General features: G+C 46.2%; 1 protein-coding gene across 1 annotated transcript in view; it reads right to left on the bottom strand.

The window, feature by feature from the left end:
- Positions 1 to 18,395, bottom strand: part of AMFR (autocrine motility factor receptor) — a 30,723-nt gene extending 12,328 nt beyond the window's left edge. The window contains exons 1-6 of the mRNA XM_079759866.1: positions 17,977 to 18,395; positions 10,133 to 10,225; positions 6,796 to 6,960; positions 3,767 to 3,919; positions 815 to 855; positions 526 to 658 (exon numbers count right to left, since the gene is read on the bottom strand). Coding sequence (XP_079615992.1) covers positions 526 to 658; positions 815 to 855; positions 3,767 to 3,919; positions 6,796 to 6,960; positions 10,133 to 10,225; positions 17,977 to 18,243 — 852 coding nt within the window. The 5' untranslated portion in view covers positions 18,244 to 18,395. The remainder of the gene's footprint in view (positions 1 to 525; positions 659 to 814; positions 856 to 3,766; positions 3,920 to 6,795; positions 6,961 to 10,132; positions 10,226 to 17,976) is intronic.
- Between the last annotated feature and the right edge of the window lie 321 nt (positions 18,396 to 18,716).

The following is an 18,716-nucleotide window of genomic DNA, read 5'->3' as shown; positions in this document are numbered from 1 at the left end:
TAAACTTATAATTTAAATAAACTGCCTGCCAAATATGTTAATTCTCACCATTATTAGATCAGTTAAGTACTAACCAATGAAGGAGTTCAACACTGTCATTTCTTGCACACCAAAGTAAAACGTAAACAATGAAGGGGGAGGATTTAAGTACAAAGACAGTTTTAACTACAAAAATGGAAAATGTATGAATCCATGAAGTAGCTAACTCTGCAACAATTCCCATTACCATCTACAAAATAACCACGAAATATTAGAACCCACAGAAACTATGGGAAAAGGAATTCCCTTAACTTTTTGCTAAAGAATTATCTACTGACTTGGTCACTAGAGTTAACCAGTCTCCCAGGAGAGTCCGCACACTCCCCGAGCCGGGCGCCGTGGTTCCGGACACGCTTTACACCCAGCGGCAGAGACGGACGGGCACAGCTGCGCTCGCTGCTATGGCTCATCCAGCAGTTTCCCTCATTGATGTACGAACCAGGGTTCCTGATTCTGAAAACCTTCGTGCTCCCTGAGAAAACTTACCAGCATGTGGATATGATGCATGAGGTCCAGAGATAAGAGAGTGAGCTCCATGACAAAATCTGTGTAATAGACATACGTTCCCTTCCCTTCCCATGTCCCTTCGTGATTGAGGTCCCAAAGGTGGATCACGTATCTGCAATGAATACAGAAAAATCGTCTTAATATTTTTTTGTTACAATTGAATTTGGTTTAAACATGATATAGGATAGTCACATTTTAATATATTTTATATCTTAAAATCAACTGTATGGATAGATCTCAATCACCTCCCTCCCAAATTTCTACTCACCGCAAAATCACATGAGCAGTCCTCACTGTGACAAGAAGAGACTGTAAAAAATAAAGTCATATTTTTCTTTTTAGTCAAATTTAGGATTCCTCAGGCCAAACTTACTTTTACAAAATGATAAAGTCAAACATTGCTCAGTTCAATTTAAAAGCAGGTTGTCAAGGGGTGTGGGTGGGGAACTGGGTGAAGGGGGTCAAAAGGTACACATTTCCAGTTATAAGAATAAGCCCTAGGGATGTAATGTACACGAGGACTCTGGTTGACACTGTTGTGTGCTATACTAGTATTTGAAAGTTGCGACGAGAACAGATCCTGAAAGTTCTCATCACAAGGAAAAAAAACAGTTTTGGTGTCAGTATGAGATGATAGATGTTAACAAAATTTATTATGATAATCATTTCACAGTATATGAAGTCAAGACATGATGCTATATAAACTTATACAGCACCGTATGTCACTATACCTCAATAAAACGAAAAGGAAAAAGGGCAGGTAGTTCAAGTTTACCAACCATTTTCTTTCATCTGCTTCAAATTTCCATGGAGTATTTTCATCATCTAGCAACCCAGCTTCTCTGAGCCCTTTTCTATTGACAGGTGACAATCAATTACACCTGTCCATCTCCTAAGGCTGCCTTCTACAATCTGAAGTCATCCTAGTAGTGGATGATCACTTCTATTTTATACAACATTCAGTTACACCGCTCATTACCCAAGAAGGGTTTTTGGTACTTGGTGACCCCATACCCAAAGTATAGTTTAGACAGCACTCTCCGAGATATGAGCACCTGCTCTCCACACAACGCTGTGTGCACTCCACGAAAAGAGAATAAAGGAAACAAAAACAAAATAAACCCTCGTGGTCTTTGTATTATAGAAATTAAGATTTTCCTCCTAATCTGCCAGAACTGTTAAATTAATATTTGAGATTAGGACACTCCCAGTTATAAATGGAAAATATTTTACCATACACAGAAGAGAAACACTATAAATATCTATACTAATAAAAGGGTAATATGCTAATTAGACTGGGAGACCGGGCATCTTCAGACTTCCTTCCAGACAAAGCCATGGTGGTGGGGGCCGAGGCAGAGGTACTAAGGGGTGACCAGGCCAGCAGGGGAGGGCAGTTGGGGACCATGAGGCCGGCAGGGGAGGGCAGCTGAGAGCCATGAGGCCAGCAGGGGGCCATGAGGCCGGCAGAGGAGGCCAGCAGGGGAGGGCATTTGGGGGCCATCAGGTCGGCAGGGGAGTGGTTAGGCTATTAAGCCGGTAGTCAGGCAAGCGGCTAGCAGCCAGTGGTGCCGGATTGCGAGACCTGTGGGGCCTAAACTGGCAGTCGGACATCCCCCGAGGAGTCCCGGATTGGAGAGGGTGCAGGCTGGGCTGAGGGACCCCCCCCCACCATGCACGAATTTCGTGCACTGGGCCTCTAGTAAAAATATACGTTAGCTCAAAATAGCAAATCTATAGCGTGATAAATTATCTTAAAAGAATAAACAGTAATGAACTGAAATAAAATATGTACTATAGTATGATCCATAGGCCTAATTTAAGTGTCTTCATTTTTAGGTATACCTTGTTCAAAGGTTGGCTTAATATTAATTAAAAGAGAGCCAAAAAGGAAAACACATTATTCTTCAAATAATGGTTTATAATAATAAAATATATTTAAAATAAGCTAATTGACACTAGTCAGTGTAAAGTTTTAGACAGATATTTTTCAAGAGAAAATATAGGCCCAGCTGGAATGGCTCAGTGGTTGAGCGTCAACCTATAAACCAGGAAGTCACGGTTCGATTCCCAGTCAAGGCACATGCCTAGGTTGCAGGCTCAATCTCTAGTAGGGGGAGTGCAGGAGTCAGCCGATCAATGACTCTCATCATTGATTTTTCTATGTCTCTCTCCCTTCCCCTTCCTCTTTGAAATCAATAAAAATATTTTTTTAAGAGAGAAAATATAGTTGCATACTTTTCACATATAGAAAGTATTCAACCAGGATTATAAATGTTTTATTAAGTATTTAAATGTTCCTTTTCTAATTTTACTTACACTACTATATTATACTCAAAAATGAACTCTCTTAAGCTAAAAAAAATTTTTTTTATTATAAGCAAAAAAATTTTAACCCTATTCCAACAAATTCCCAATTAGTACTTCCAACTTAATGTTTTTGGGTATTAGCTCGTCAGCCTTAATATATTTATTATTTCTTTTTTTTTCATTAATAATAGCTATTATGGACAAGATAAAAAGTATTTTGTCTTTGGCCTGATGTAAAAAGCAAAGGCTCAGAATGTAAGCACAGAGAATTTTGACTTCTATTGAGTAGAAATCGGTATTTTCAGAAAGGTCTAAAAAGCAAATTTTAAAATATACATGAACACTAAATTATTCATTCAAAATAATAGATTTTAAATATTATATTACTCTATAAAATGTCAATTCCTGCCCTACCTAAGAAAAAACAAGTACAGAGTGCTCCTTTTTACTTACTACTAATCAGGGCTTATAGTGTCTTAAGGGAAAACCTTCCTACTTGGGAGTCTCTGGACTTAGACTGTGCCACTTGCCACTCTGGAACCTTAGCAATTCGCTCCACCCTCTACGCCCGCGTCCTTATTCATGAACAGGAATAATGAAATGAGTAAGTACATGTAAAAATGAATCAATACAGGTAAGGCATTTAGAACAATTCCTAGGATATAGTAAGCACTACTTAAAAGATGGCAAAAATAACCACTTTTAATTAGATTGTAGAAAAAAAATACATGAAATAACACAAATAAAAGCATTCAGTACCAGTACCCAACACAAAACAGACTCAAAAAATGCTTGTGAAAATGAAAGACAGATCAGTCACTTCATGGGTGCAAATACCTGTCCATACTCCTCCAGCTTCCTCGAAAATATCCAGAAATGTGATCAGAGCGCAAGCCTGTCTGCATCTTACCTCCACGGCCATGAAAGCCAACGTGTGCATCCCGTGGATGTAGCCCGTGACACAGCAGATAACCGCTAGCCCGCAGCAGGAGAGCAGCATTGCCATCAACAGAGACAGCACTCGGCCATGGCTGCTCATCGGTGTGGTGGGAGAAAAAGAGAGCTGAAATGTACAAAACAGGAGAAGGAGCTCATTCTTCTTCGCAGCAGTGAGAAACTCAAGGTTAATCTTGGTGGCTTTGCCTGGGGATCCATGCAGAGCTGCGTGGCCCAATGCCAATCACAGAAAAGCATCCCATTACCAGATGGCCAAAATCCTCCAACCCACCAAAATATGAGCATGAGCTGAAGTATAGAGACCTTTATCATTTAACCTACTGCATACAACAATATACATTACTAGGGGCCTGGTGCACGAAATTCATGCACTGGGGGTGGGGGCGTCCCTCAGCCCATCCTGCCCCCTCTCACATACTGGGAGCCCTCAGGGGATGTCCTACTGACGGCTTAGGCCCGATCCCCACGGGCCTAAGCCGCAGTCTGGCCTCCCTTTGTGGGAGGCAACCGGGCTAATCAGGGGAAGGCACCAGCCCCATCACCCCGCTGCTGTAGCCACTGCCAGTCACCGCAGCCACCAAGGTGTTTTCATCAACACGGACTCCAGTCCCTTCACCAAGAAAAAATGACTTTCTTTAGGCATTTTCAAGATGTGTCTTTCATAGGATATGGATTTCTTTCTTTATTTTTTTTTTAATCCTCACCTGAGGATATGTTTCCATTGACTTTTAGAAAATGTGGAAGAGAAAGGGAAAGACAGAGAGCAACATCAAAGTGAGAGGAACACTTTGATTGGTTGCCTCCTGCATGAGCCCTGATCTGGGCCCTGGCCAGGGAGTAGCCTGCAACCTAGTTACATGCCCTTGATCAGAATCAAACCCAGACCCTGCTGTCAGCAGGCTGAGGCATTATCCACTGAGGCAAACCGGCTAGGGCAGGATATGACATTTCTTAGCCCTCCAGCAGCGGACCTTCATTTTTTTCTCCAGACGTGTGGTGGAAAAACCCTAGATCACCTTTTTAGGTTCTTATTACCCAAGTTACTAAGAATATTACCAGTGGCATACAGGAAGCTTAGCCAATGTGCAGTCAGAAAAGGTGTTTCCTCTATAGTTCACACCAATCGCGGGCTGGGCCCTGCCCAGGCCTAAAGCCTCTGGCCGAAGCTTTAGGCCTGGGCAGGGGCCCGCCAGCTCCCTCTGATCGCGGGCTCCGCCCCTGCCCAGGCCTGCCCAGGCCTAAACCCTCTTGGGCAGGAGCAGAGCCCCAGCCCCCTGCCATTGATCACAGGGGGTCTGCTCCTGCACCAGGCCGATCGATCACAGGGGGTCCGCTTTCGGCCTTGTGCAGGAGCGGAGCCCCAGCTCCCTGCGATCAATCACTTTCAGCCTTGAGCAGGAGCGGAGCCCCATTTCCCTGCGATCGATCACAGGGGGTCTGCTTCTGCTTAGGCAATCGATCGCAGGGGGTCCGCTCCTGCACCAGGCCTTACCTCACAGTGACCTGGGTGCCAGGATATTCCTGGGACACAGGTGCTGGGTGCCTATGTATGCAAATTAACTGCCATCTTTTTTTGGGGTTAATTTGCATAGTCACTCTGATTGGCTATGGGCGTAGCGAAGGTACAGTCAATTTACATGTTTGTCTATTATTAGGTAAGATATTTTCGTCTCAAATTCTCAAGGATCCTCTTACCAGTGGGATTATAAGCCTCTAGAAGCAATTTCCAGAGGCATGTAATCCCCTCTTCTAACATTTAACAGGGCTCAGCACAGCACCACTTCTGTTGTTTCTTTCTCATCTTGCTCTAGCCCTCCTCCCCAAAACCACTTGAGGGCACTTGGAGTCTGTCAGGACTAGGACAACTGAAATGTTCTAGGTGCAGACTTCCTACTATAATGCTATGCTAATATATGCAAGAAGAGGCAACAGCTCAGAAAAGAAGGCCTGGAGCTGTAGGTCCTGAGCAGGAAGGTGTAGACAGCAAACCCGTTAGGGAGGTTGAGTTGTGAAAGCTGTAGCCTTTGAGACCGAACTAACTCACACAGAGGTGCCAGAGCCGCTGGTCCATGATGACGGGTAAAGAAAGGGCAAACAAGGCCCTGGAGTGGGTTTCACTGGAGGCCGAACTGTAGGTTTATCCAGGTCCATGAAATTAGTTTGGGAGCACCCAAGAGTGAGGGTGCACCTGCAGAGCTCTGATCTGACCTAAAGCCACGAGGCAGATCTTGTGCCCAGACAGAAAAGGATTCGCTTCTCCTGGGACCAAGGAAACCAGAGAGCTAATTCAGTCCTTGCCCAGGGGTGGAAACAGTGGAAACTAATCAGCATGAGAGCTCCAAGAACCAGACTAAGAGGGAGGAAATGGAAGGAGACTAGAAAATTTCTGGAAGAGACCAGCTTTTATTCAGTTTACACATTAAGGTTTCTTGTGCTGTGATAGAAACAGTTTGTGTAGGTGAACTGGCCCCACGTGGGCTGTAATGTAATACATGACTGGATAGGGGAGGAAACCTCCCTATGAGACACTGATCCCGCATTCCTTAGCTGCTGCAGAAAGTCCCTCAGGAAACAAGCAGTGGGACCCCCGCCGGTTTGGCTCAGTGGATAGAGCGTTGGCCTGCGGACCAAAGGGACCCGAATTCGATTCCGGTCCAGGGCAAGCACCTTGGCTGCAGGCTCCTCCCCGGCCCGGGCCCTCGTCAGGGCTTGTACAGGAGGCAACCAATCGATGTGTTTCTCTCACATTGATGTTTCTCTCTGTCTTTCCTTCTCTCTTCTACTCTCTCTAAAAATCAATGGCAAAATATCCTCAGGTGAGGATTAACAACAACAAACAAAAGAAACAGCCAGTGGGTACCAGATCCAGGAGCCTTCCTCTAGAGAGCTACCCCAACATGCCTCATATGGCTCATTCCCGGAAAAGTATATAAACCTGGCAAAAGCGCAACACAGCAAGCAAAGGGCGTGGCCAACACTCACATATTCAAATCGGTCCTTGCAGAGCTGAACCATCAGGTGCAGAAAGACGAGTCCGGCAAACCAGAGGCACCACATCACCACCTCTCCCACCGTCTGCACGTTCAGCACACCGAAGATGAAAATGAACTTGTAGAAAATAAAATTCCAGAACTTGTCTTTGAGGTGCTAAAAAGAGAGAGGTTGACAAAGGTTAGTACCATCACACCTGACCAATTTAAGAGAAGTTAACATAACAAAAGCTGACTTCTATGGAGAAAATATTCTATTCTCAGCTCTATCACGTCCACAGAAAATAAAAGGCAAAGGAAAAAATAAGCCCTCTGAAGAATAGAGAAGTCACCTTGAAAATAATTTGCAAATTTGGGGTTGTAATCCTAAATCACTTAAGGAATTTTAGCCACCAAAAGAGGAGAGCTGTTAGTCTAGTGCCTTATGAATTAAGTAACACATATACTTCCAACACAAAATAGAAAGGAATGGTGGGGGCTACAGCATTTTTACCATGTTTGCTTTCTGGATTCTTAGAACAAACATAGAAAAGATCAGACTTTTTAAAAACTCCTTCAGATTCAAGAATAACATAAGCTCATTTGGCAGCCCATAATCAATGTAAGTACAAAAAAAATGCACAACAAAAAGGCATCAGCCTTAACATTCCACTTATCATATGTAAGAACCTTTCCAATGTCAGTGAATATTCTCTGAATATATCATTTAAGTGGTTACAGATGAACACGGAGACTGTAGTTTTTCGCCATTCAGAAAATGGTGTGATGAATGTCTCTGTATGAGCGTCTACTTCTTCACCATTATTGCACCATCCAACAGACTTCCGAAGAAGCCATGAAAATGCACATCCCGTGACCAGTGCATATCTGCCTCACTGTACTCTCCCTACCTACACTGAGGACTTCCAGTTTTAAAATCTTTCCTGTACTGGTCCTGGCAGGTGTGGCTCAGTTGGTTGGGCATTGTCCTGGACACTGAAAGGTTGCCAGTTTGGTTCCTGGTCAGGGCACATGCCTGGGTTGCAGGTTTGATCCCTGGTCAGGGTGCATACAGAAGGCAACTGATCTCTATTTCTCTCTCACATCGATGTCTCTCTCTCCCTCTCTCTCTCCCTCTCTCTCTCCCTCTCTCTCTCTCTCTCTCTCTCTCTCTCTCTCACCCCCCCTTCCTCTCTCTCTAACCACTTCAATGAAAACATACTTTTTAAAAACTCTTTCCTATACTGCAAAAAGGGCAATGAGGGGCATCTAGCCAACAGATATTAAAATATACTATTAAGCCATCTATGGGAGTGATGGGATAAAATTGTGACGTCTAAATATACTTTATATATAGTTTTGAATCATGTAAATGTTTCACAAAGTCAAAAATTAAAACAGCAAAATTGAATAAAAACTGAACTTGAACCTAAATGTGTAACAACTTGATACACGACGATGTAAAGAACTCTCTTGGGAACTTTTATGATGGTACTGACTGTACACCCTCTGAACAAAGAACAAAGAACCAGGAGTCCTTGGTGGGGTGTCTGTTTCAGACCTGGGACAGGTAAAGCGGACAGTGAACCTAGAACAGTGTGTGCCTGGTGAGAATCTTCCCTCCGCCATCTATCTGCTGTGTGACTTTGGGAAAGTCACTTAACATCCCCATGCTTTGGTGTCCCCACCTGTTACAGGGGTCTTTTCATGGCTTATATCTCATCCTCATAAAATGTTGGGGAACTAAGTAAGTTAATATACGTACAGTGCTTAGGCAAGTGCCATAATAGGCATTAAGTGCTTAAAAAACTTCCTGGTTCTAAGCCTCCACTTTAGAGTCCAGTTTAACATTTGTCCCATTTTAGGTTGTCTTTGCCTCGGGCATTCCTCTAGTCTTGAACTGTAAGCACTCACAGAGCAAGCCCATGTCAATTCTGTTGAGTCCTAACTCAAAATAATGCTTAATAAATGCTACTGGATGACATTAGTCAAAAAGTCATCACAGAACCGCATGAAAATGTTCTCTATACTGAAAAAAACTGAACACAGAGCTGAGTGACAAATGTGCCCATTATGATTACCGCTAGGTCTTGAAAAAATCTCTGGAATACTCCGAGGTTGTTTTCTGTAAGTTTCAAACGGATACTTAACATTTCAGAAAAAGAAAGCAATAGTATCTAAGGCTCACGGTGCCAGCTCAATCCATCAGCAATTAGATGGCTTGCCTGGCCCGACCAACTTCTGGCCCACAAGTCAAAAGTTTTTCTTGAAGAAGACAGCATCAAAAGAAGCTTTGTATCCTCCAAAAAAAAAAAGCCTACATTCCACTGATCCCATCTGGGAGACCTCTGGAGTTGATATTTTGGAGAAAGTGATGATACTCATGAAAAGTCTCTGGGAAAACAAACAGTTCTGCTCATAACAGTATCCAAGAGCCCCACCCCCACAGTGAGTGCATTTCAGCTCTAAACTAAGACCTTGCTGATCTGATAACAGGAGATCTGGGTTGAAAAGGGTAAGGAAGGAGGGAAGCCATTGTACTCTTAAATGGAGTAGGTTCCTGTGTCTCACCACTGAGATGAGATAAAGTAAAATACAGTTTTGTTTGTACGTTGTTATTTCAACGGCCAGTTCGAAATTCTTATTTTAAAACACAGCACTCTATACTCTATCCACTAAAAGCTTTGGGGGACTGCTGATCTGTGCAGTATCTTGTGGAATCATTCTTTATTGAAAGCATGTCCTGCTCACATATGCATTCTGAGAATAATGTTCAGTCAGACTGTCTCACCTAAAAGAAGAAGAAATCACCTACTTTCCTGCTTGTAGAACAGTCCTAAATTACTTTTCCAAAGGGAAAAATTATAATCTCTCAGTAAATTCCTTTGGAAAAGAATCCCATACTTTAAAGACTGATAGTTACGATTATTCAAACTAAAATCTATGCATCTTTTAAAACTACATTCATAAAAGTCATGGGGAAAGCAGCTATAAATAATATCGGGACAACTTGGCTACACTGACTATAGACTGCGGATTATGTCAAGTATTTTTATCCATGCTGGACTTCCTGATTTTGACCATTGTGCTCCAGTTACATGAGAAAACTGTCCTTGCTCTTAGGAAATACACACTCAGTGTTTGGAGAGAGTGGGCCTATGATGACCACAGCTTACTCTCAAACAGGTCATAAAAAATACGTACGATAGAGAAACAATAGGCAAATGAGACACAATGTTAACTCGGAATCAAATTCTTTGTGGCATTCATGCAACTTTTCTGGAAATTTGAAATTATATTAACCAAAAAAAATCTGGTCTTAAGAATCCATCCCTGCCGTCTGGACTTACCTGTCTCTCGCTCACTCGAAGAGGGCCGAACACAATGCATTGGATTAGCTTAGCCATCAACATCAAAACACAGCAAGCAGTGTTGACTAGAACCTGCACACAAACCAAAGAAAGAAAGTTTGTTTCCTTCTGTTGAAAACCAAAGCAGCTCTAGAAGGTTGTTAGGAATCCAGCCATCATGCCCAATGACTGAGCCTTTCCAGCTCTCTACCTGCACAAGGCAGGTAACAGCTGAAGGGCACACTTTTACACGATGGTGTGGGGATAGGAGAGGGAGGAGAGGCTCCAGGAAATTCAGGGGCCTGTTCCAAAATATACCCTCCAGAGGCCACGTTCCCCTTTAGTCCTAACCAAACCGTGTGTAAACTTTGTACTGCATGTGTAAACTCTATGTACCTTACAAACTGTAGGTACATCATTTCCTACATAAAGATTTTGATAGCCACAAAGAAAAGTTTTCTAGAAAATGAGGTTTATCATGAACAGCAGAATTCAGTACCCAAATACCCGGCCCTGCCTGTCAAACAAATAGGAGGTAGGGAGAAGAATGTGGTGGTCACAAAAGAGTCACAAGAGCATTAAGAATTGAGAATCAAAATACACATGTATATTTTAAAATTCATTGTAATGGGACGATCTGCCAATCAAAGGTACTCTATGCTTACTGTTGGCCTTAAAGTCAAGGTTCAGGGACATTAGAAGGGATTGGAAAATAAACCAGTAAGGAGGTAGAAGAAAACTAGCAGGAGGGACTGAGAACTGAAAGGCAACCATGAAACACCAATGCAAAATCAAGGCCTTCTTCAACAGTAGGTGGGCAATTTTTAAAATAATTGGTCGGTGTGGGTCAATGGTTGAACGTTGACCTATGAACCAGGAGGTCAAGATTCGATACCTGGTCAGGGCACATGTACCCAGTAGGGGGGATGTAGGAGGCAGCCAATCAATGATTCTTTCATCATTGATGTTTCTCTCTCTCTGAAATCAATAAAAATATAATTTTTAAAATAAATCAAAGAGATGGGCAAATCTAATGCTTACAAAATGAAAGGGTAGGCTGCCCCTAACCATGAGGCTAATGTGGCATAACACATTACTGGTGCTCAAATGATTTTTAAAACACTGCATGACCCCAAAAAGCCAAAAGAACCTTGATAAAGATAGTAAAGACGGCTTTCGTTAGAGCAAATGAAAACGAACACCAACTCAAAGTAAAGGTTGCTTCAGTCTTTGATTCACTAAGTTTACATTAAGGTGGCCATATTCCTCTTCCCAGGTCATTTTTCCCCTCTACTTTTTAAAGAAGCAAATAATGTTTGTTTTTACTGAAAAAGGAAGGGAGGGAGGGATGGAGGGAGGGGCGGAGAGAGGGAGGGAAAAGCTGGAGACAGTAATATAAGGAAGCAAGCTCCCTAAGATCTCTCCAGGTTCCCCTTAGCATCTCACATCATCCACCCTTTATTAGAACAGCCCTGATTCATTAGAGCAGTGGTTCTCAACCTTTCTACTGCCGCGACCCTTTAATACAGTTTCTCATGTTGTGGTGACCCCAACCATAAAATTATTTTCGTTGCTACTTCATAACTGTAATTTTGCTACTGTTTTTATGTGAATATCTATGTTTTCCGATAGTCTTAGGCTCTACTGCAGCGGTTCTCAACCTGTGGGTCGCCTAAGACCATTGGAAAACACAGATATTTACATTACTATTCATAACAGTAGCAAAATTACAGTTATGAAGTAGCAACGAAAATAATTTTATGGTTGGGGTCACCACAACATGAGGAACTGTATTAAAAAGTCGCAGCATTAGAAAGGTTGAGAACCACTGCATTAGAAAAATATTAAATTATGTTTAGTTCTATTCTGCCTGCCTAATGGGGCAAGGAAGTGTGTGACACATTTTTAAAGAACTGAAACAAAAATAGTTCTGCTGAAAATAGAAACTGTTGTGGTAATTAAATCCTTCAAATAACCAGGGGGAAAATCTCTAATTAGTTATCCAAAACATCCTGTATCCCTAACTTAGGATTCCCAGTAGAACAGCCCATTCAAAACATCCCAACAAATGGCTGAGGATCCTAATTTTTAAAGCAATGAAATAGATATTAAAAAGCTCACCTCCATTGTGCTTCTAAACCAGTCAATGGAAACCTCTCTCATGATAAGAAAATCGTCCTAAGACAAAACCACAACCACAACCCCTTAGGCTACATCCCCCAGCTGAACAAGATTCTTAAAATCAGTCAAAAGTACCCTAACGGAACTACAGCAGGCTTTTAAAAAAGAGTTCTTCCTGCTTTTGCACGCAAACACATGAAATGAAATGAATCTAACACATTTAGCACCTCCAACCAAAGAGCTTTTAAAATCTACACGACATGGAACTTGGAGACATCTAACGAGCAGGCTACGGTGAGAGCAAACGAAAGAAAGCAAATTTAGAACTGCTTAATAACTGTTCTACCCAGAGCAGCATTCTCCAACACCGTGGACTACAAAACAAAAAAAGTATTAGTTCCTATTTCTCAGTTAAACTTTTAAAAGAAGTTTTTCTAAATTCAAAGAAAGGTGTACAAATTTTGTATCTTTGATTTTTAAAAAATAAGAGCTCAAAACAAAAAGCCCTCATAATCCTATCACCCACACGTTACCATTTCTTATTTTAAAAAATATATATTTTATTGATTTCAGAGAGGAAGGGAGGAAAGAGAGAAACATCCATGATGAGAACCATTGATGGGTTGCCTCCTGCACGCTCCCTACTAGGGATTGAGCCCGGAGACCCAGACATGTGCCCTGACTGTGACATCCTGGGTCACAGGTCAACTTCAACCACTCAGCCACACCTGCTGGGCTCCTATTTTCATTTCAATGGCTGAGTTAAATATTAGCAAGGGTAAGCAGTGTGGACCCTGAGAAAGAAGATACTAAGAAGGGTTCCTGGTGACTAAGTGGGCTCAAATGTAAAAGCAGAGCATAGCACCCATTTCTAAACAGGGTCCTCTTCACCCAAATTGCACTGAAGGGAGAAGTATCTGCAGGCACTGTGATCCTGCTACCTGAACCAGCCCTTAGAAAGGAGTTCCTGGAATCCTATTTCACCAGCAGGACGGAGGCATTCCCAATCTATTCAGAGCTGTGAAGCTGTATCACCATCTGCATCTTCACCAACCAATCAGAGTGGCTCCATTCTGACCAATCAGGACAGTGCCTTTTGGACCAATCAAACTATGAAGATGTGGAGTCCTCATTTGCATGAAAACAGAAAGTCAGCTGCACTCTGACACGGGAGTTCACTTTCTCTCCACTGAGTGAAACTCCTCCGCTCTAGCTGAAACCCTGAAGACATCTTGCTCGGAGCAGAGCGGAGCTGTCAGCCGGAAAGGGCCTCACCCCTGGGCCGCCCCACAGCCTCGCTTCCTCATTGCGCTGTTCCACAGCTGTGCTGTTCTCAGCCCTGTTGTATCATAATTGAGCTGTTTGCACTGAATAAAATTTCCTCCTTCATCCACCTCAAATTGGGGATCCCTGTTGGCACTGAATGAGCGCCAACTACATCAGCTGACAGAAGGAAAAAAAGGCCTGAGAAACTATACAGATACTAGAAAGGGAAGTTTTGTAAAAAGAAAAAGATACCATTTGCGAACTTTATAGAAAAGCTTAAACTACATAAAACTGGAAGCAACTAAAAATTTATAGGGAAATGTCTTAATTTCACAAATATTGTGTCATTCCAAAAAGGGATAAATTCTCTACTTTAGAAACTAAATTACAAGCTACTTTGACCTTCGAGGAAAAGAGAAGAGGGTGACAACACATGGCTTAGCCACGTTTATCACTGTGTAACCTTGGAGGTATTTTTCATTCAGTAAAATGCTGGCCACCAAGGGGCATTATTTATGAGCTTGTGATGAAATGTGGTTAAACTACCAGGAATTGCTTCAAGGACATGATGAACATGGACATTTCTTAGTCTGCTTAACACCAGCACTAACTACCGCACCCCCACACACCATTTAAGGACAACTGGAAGAGATTACCTCTCTGCAGCCTCCCAGTGACAGTATCAGATGCCAATAACATGCAAAGAGGCATATGGCCCCGTCTTACACTTGTACTCCCCTTCTCGCAATACTAGGGAAATAAATGCGATTATGTACGCAAAGCACTCAGTACATAGCCAGCAAGTAACCAAACAGCCATCTCTTCCCCCTGATCTGGAAGATTCCTCCTATATTAAGTTGTTTGTTGAGACTTATATCCTATTATTTATGAGTAGTCTCTTTCTACACCTCCAATATTTATGGAGCTAACATTTTTCTCTAATTTTCTTTGGAATATTCAACTCATACAGACTCAAGCCTCGTAAATTATTTTCAGTTCTGAAGTTGTATGGTTATGTGAAGATGGGCTCTCCAAAGCAGAAGTCAGCTACTTTTCTTTTAATGGGCAATGAAATGCGAATATAGATGTCATATATTCCTCCTTAAAAACTGTAAAAACCATTATTGGTTGACAGATTGTAAAAGAACAGGTTGGGCCTAACAGGCCACCAGTTTGCCAAGCTCTGCTCTAAATGGTCGGTTTACTTTTATCCATTTTTGTTTCTGGTGATTATTTTCCCTTGAGACTTCTATTTAAATTATTTTATTTGCATATAATTGAGTCAGATTTGTATATAATTAAGTTATTGTTTCATATTTCCGTATTTCTATTTCACCATTTTACCATGTCCTTTTGCAATTTCAGAAGCAAGTCCATACAAAAAAAAACACACAAAAAAAAACAGAAAGGAGGAAGTAATAAAAAGAATGAGTAATAAAAAGAATGAAGAAGTGGAAACGCCAAAACACCGGAACAATTCACAACAATGACAGAATGACTCAAGAGGTGCCTTAATGGAAGGGACATATGGAAAGATAAAATGAGCCTAGAAATGAATAACAAATAAAACTTATCTGGAGTGAAACTTTCTAATGAAAGTTCCAGAAAGACTCGAGGAAGCAAGTGATCATGACAAACCTGAGTATTTGTCAATATAAGAATCCTGGTGCCTCCTCCCCAACCTATTCTCAAAGTCCATGCCAGAGGGCACTGGAGTGACCTCCTTACCGGGAGGAGGGCTTAGGTCACTACCTCTCCTGGCCTCTTCCCATCTACACGAATCCACCTTCCCCACTGCTGCCACAGACCAGCCCTGAAAGATCACCTCGTCCTGCAGCGCCTCCTCCCGTCACCCTGTGGCCCACAAAGTAATGTCCGTCCTCCTCAGTGCTGCAGCTAGATGTAGACACCCAGACATCAGCCCCACACCCCATCCTCTCCCTGATCAGTCTTCTCCCATGGATGTGCCTAAAATCGCCTTGGACATTAATCAAAACAAAGATTCCAAAGCTCCCTCCTTCTCCCTGGAAGTGATCCCCAGGTAGAGCCTGAGAATCTACATTTTACAAGCACCCCAAGTGAAAATGGACCAAGTTGCCAGATGTCCACACTTTGAGTAGTACCTTCAGAGGGGCTGCTCGCCTCTTCCTTTCTTTCACACAGAGGGGTCACGTGACTTCCCCCACCTCCTGAGACTCCCCTTAACCTTCCCAGCCAAGCTCACTCTGAAATCAGGAGCCACTCGAGTTTGAACAGCCCAGTGTATGGACCTGTCTGTATATACGAACACTCCACACACCACTGAGGCCGTTTTCTCTACTGGAACGCCCTGTGCTGCTTGCTGAGATCCCGCCCATCTTCCGAGGCTGGGTTCAAATACCACCTTCCAGGCATCCTTCCCGAGGCATCGTTTCTCTCTTCCAAACTCCACCGTATTTTCTTTGCATGTCTATTGTCACTTACAAATTTTGCCTGGTTTGTACATGGACTATGTTGAGGGGAGAGGACATGTTCACAGGCGTGCCTTCCAGAGTGCCCCAAAGGGCACCTTTGAAAGGTTTTTGAGTTTATTCATCAAAACCTCCTGAGATGCCATCAGACCTACATGAATCTACATTGCGCTCTATAATGATACATTTCAGAGACTCCAGTTGCCAAACACTAGCTAGCAGGATTTGCAAACTGGCGGAAAGATCAGTGTTTGTTTTGTCTTGCTTGGTTTTTTAAAATGGAATCTGAGAGTCTTTGGGCAGGGCACAAAGAGGATCCACTTGCACAAATGCCCCCCTATCTATTCCCGGGTCATGCTGTCTCTCCACCCGAGGGAGTCGTGGAGATTGTGAGCCCTCCTCAGCCACGAAAGCAGAAACTCTGTACTTGCTGGGTGAGAAGGAAAACTTACAGCCAACACGTGGAGGGCCCGAGGACCCAAGGCAGGCCAAGATGAAAGTATGAAAACCAAAGAGAAACGACGGAAGAAAAACAGGAAGAATCTCAATCGAGAAAGGAAAAGCATATCGACAGGACGAAACGATAAATTTGCTTGAGGCATGACCGCTATTGAAAACACGAGGAAGAAAAAAATGTCTTAAATTAACAATTTTCACAGGAAAAAAATCAAGAGGCTTTGTTTGTTTTTATGAAGAGGTGTGTTAACCTTGAAATTTGAACATGGATTTTGTAAAACAATAAAATAAAAACTCCTAGGGGGGATAAATCCTTCAACAATACGAGTGGTGGTTCGGTAAATACCACAGTGGATCCCTCTCCAAGATTCATTTATATCCCACACTTAAAAAAAATATCAAAAACTAGAACCTTCACACTTGGCAAAAGCCCTCTTCACACCACTTGAAGGTGTTTACCTGCTAACGCAAATGCAAATGCAAACGCACCATGTGAAGTCAGGAGACAGGAGTTCTTTCCTGATTCGGTGCTGCCGGCCCGCGGCCAGCTCACCGCACGCGGGGGAGGGAGCGCGGCCGCTGCCTGTCAGGGCCGGACAGCCCCCGGCCCCGGCCCCGGCCCCCGGCCCCCGCCCCCGCCCCCCGCCCCCGGCCCCCGGCCCCCGGCCCCCGGCCCCCGGCCCCCCGGCCCCCCGGCCCCCCGGCCCCCCGGCCCCGGCCCCGGCCCACGGCCCCGCACTGGATGAAGCTCGGGGTTAACGACAACCAACAAGCGGCTGCCACCTGCACACCGGAGTGTAGCTCGGTCCGGTGCAGCCCAGCTGGGAGCCTGCGAGCCGGAGACAAGACCCCAGACGCCGCGCACACCGGCGGGCAGCCCAGACCGCGGAGCAGGCCTGCGGCCTCGGGCCGGCGCTGAGGGAGCACGCGGACCGCCTCGGCCCCACCGGCGCCTCCGCACGGGCGGACCCGGGCTCCCCGTTCCCGAGAGCGTCGCTGAAGGAGCGATCCCGAGGCCCCGGTCGGGCTGCCCTCAGACCTCAGAGGAAGCGGTGAGTCATCGCGCGGAGCAGCGGGACAGGAAGCCCGGCGGTGGTCTGTGCCCAAGGGGGACAATCAGGGACCGAGTGCCCAGCACCAAGTGCGGGAGACGGCCTGGGCCCAGCGCGCACGTCCGAGCCCGGCCGGCCTCGCCGCGTCCCCAGACCCGCGGGCACAGCCCCGGGCTGAGGCCTCTCGCCCCGCCGCCCCATCTCACGGAAGAGCCTGCACTGGCGGGCCGAACGCACTCCCCGGCGGAGACCTGCTCCTGGGGGTCTCCCGGTCCCCCCACGAGGTCCCTCAGACACCCCCCCACCCTCCCCTCGGGCCGCCCCTCCTCACGACCCCCGTCTCCCCCGACCCAACACCTCGCCGCCCCCTCGGCGCCGCGCTCCGGACCCCCCCCCCACCTCGCTCTCGGGGCCCGGGGGAGGCGACCCCACCCAGCCACGCCCCCCGCCGATAATGGGGCCCCGGCGGCCCCCGCGCCCCCCGGGCAGCCTCGCTCACCCACACGAACAGGCTGTCGGAGAGCAGGTACTGGGCCACGTCGCGGAGCCCCGGGCCCCCCGCGCTCGGCCGGGCGACGGCGGCCGGGTCCGGCTGCAGCGGGGCCGTTATGGGCTCCGGCTCGCCCGGCCCCGTGGCGGCCGCGGCCTCGGGCCGGCTGAGCGCGCGGTAGGCGCTGCCGAGGGTGCCGAGCAGGGCCAGGCCGCTGAGGCCCGCGTAGGTGCGGAGGCTGGGCCAGGGGAAGCGCTCGAGGAAGAGCAGCGGCATGGCGGGCGCGGCGGGCTCCAGCCCCCAGGCCTCCCCGCGCTGCGGCCGGCCTCCCGCGGCGCCCACGGGCTCTGGCGTCGCTGCCGCCGCCGCGCCGGGCCGGGCCGGGCCGCTCCTGGCCGCTCGCGCCGCCGCCGCCGCCGCTGCTGCCCCTGCCGGCGCGGAAGAGCCTCCGCGGGCTCGGGGCGGGTCGCCGCCTCCCGCGGGGTGCGGGCGGGACGGGCGCGGGGGCGCGGCCTCGGTCCCCCGCCCCCAGCGGTCGCGCCGCCGCCTGGCCGGGTAGGGCCGCGGCCGCAGGCCCTGGGTCCCAGCGCCCAGCATTCCCCTCCGCCCGCCGCCCGCTCGGCCGGGCCGCCGACCCAACCGACACCGCCCGGGGCCGAGCCTTCGCGCGTCACTCGGCGCTGACGGCGTGGAACTCGGGCCGCGGGGCCCGGGCCCACCAGGCGTCCGGCCGGTTCAGTCCCTTAGCG

The sequence above is a fragment of the Cnephaeus nilssonii genome, assembly GCF_951640355.1.
Source record: "Cnephaeus nilssonii genome assembly, chromosome: 20".
Lineage (NCBI taxonomy): Eukaryota > Metazoa > Chordata > Mammalia > Chiroptera > Vespertilionidae > Cnephaeus > Cnephaeus nilssonii.
The sequence above is the reverse complement of the archived record's forward strand: the minus strand, read 5'-3'. Positions and strand labels throughout refer to the sequence as shown.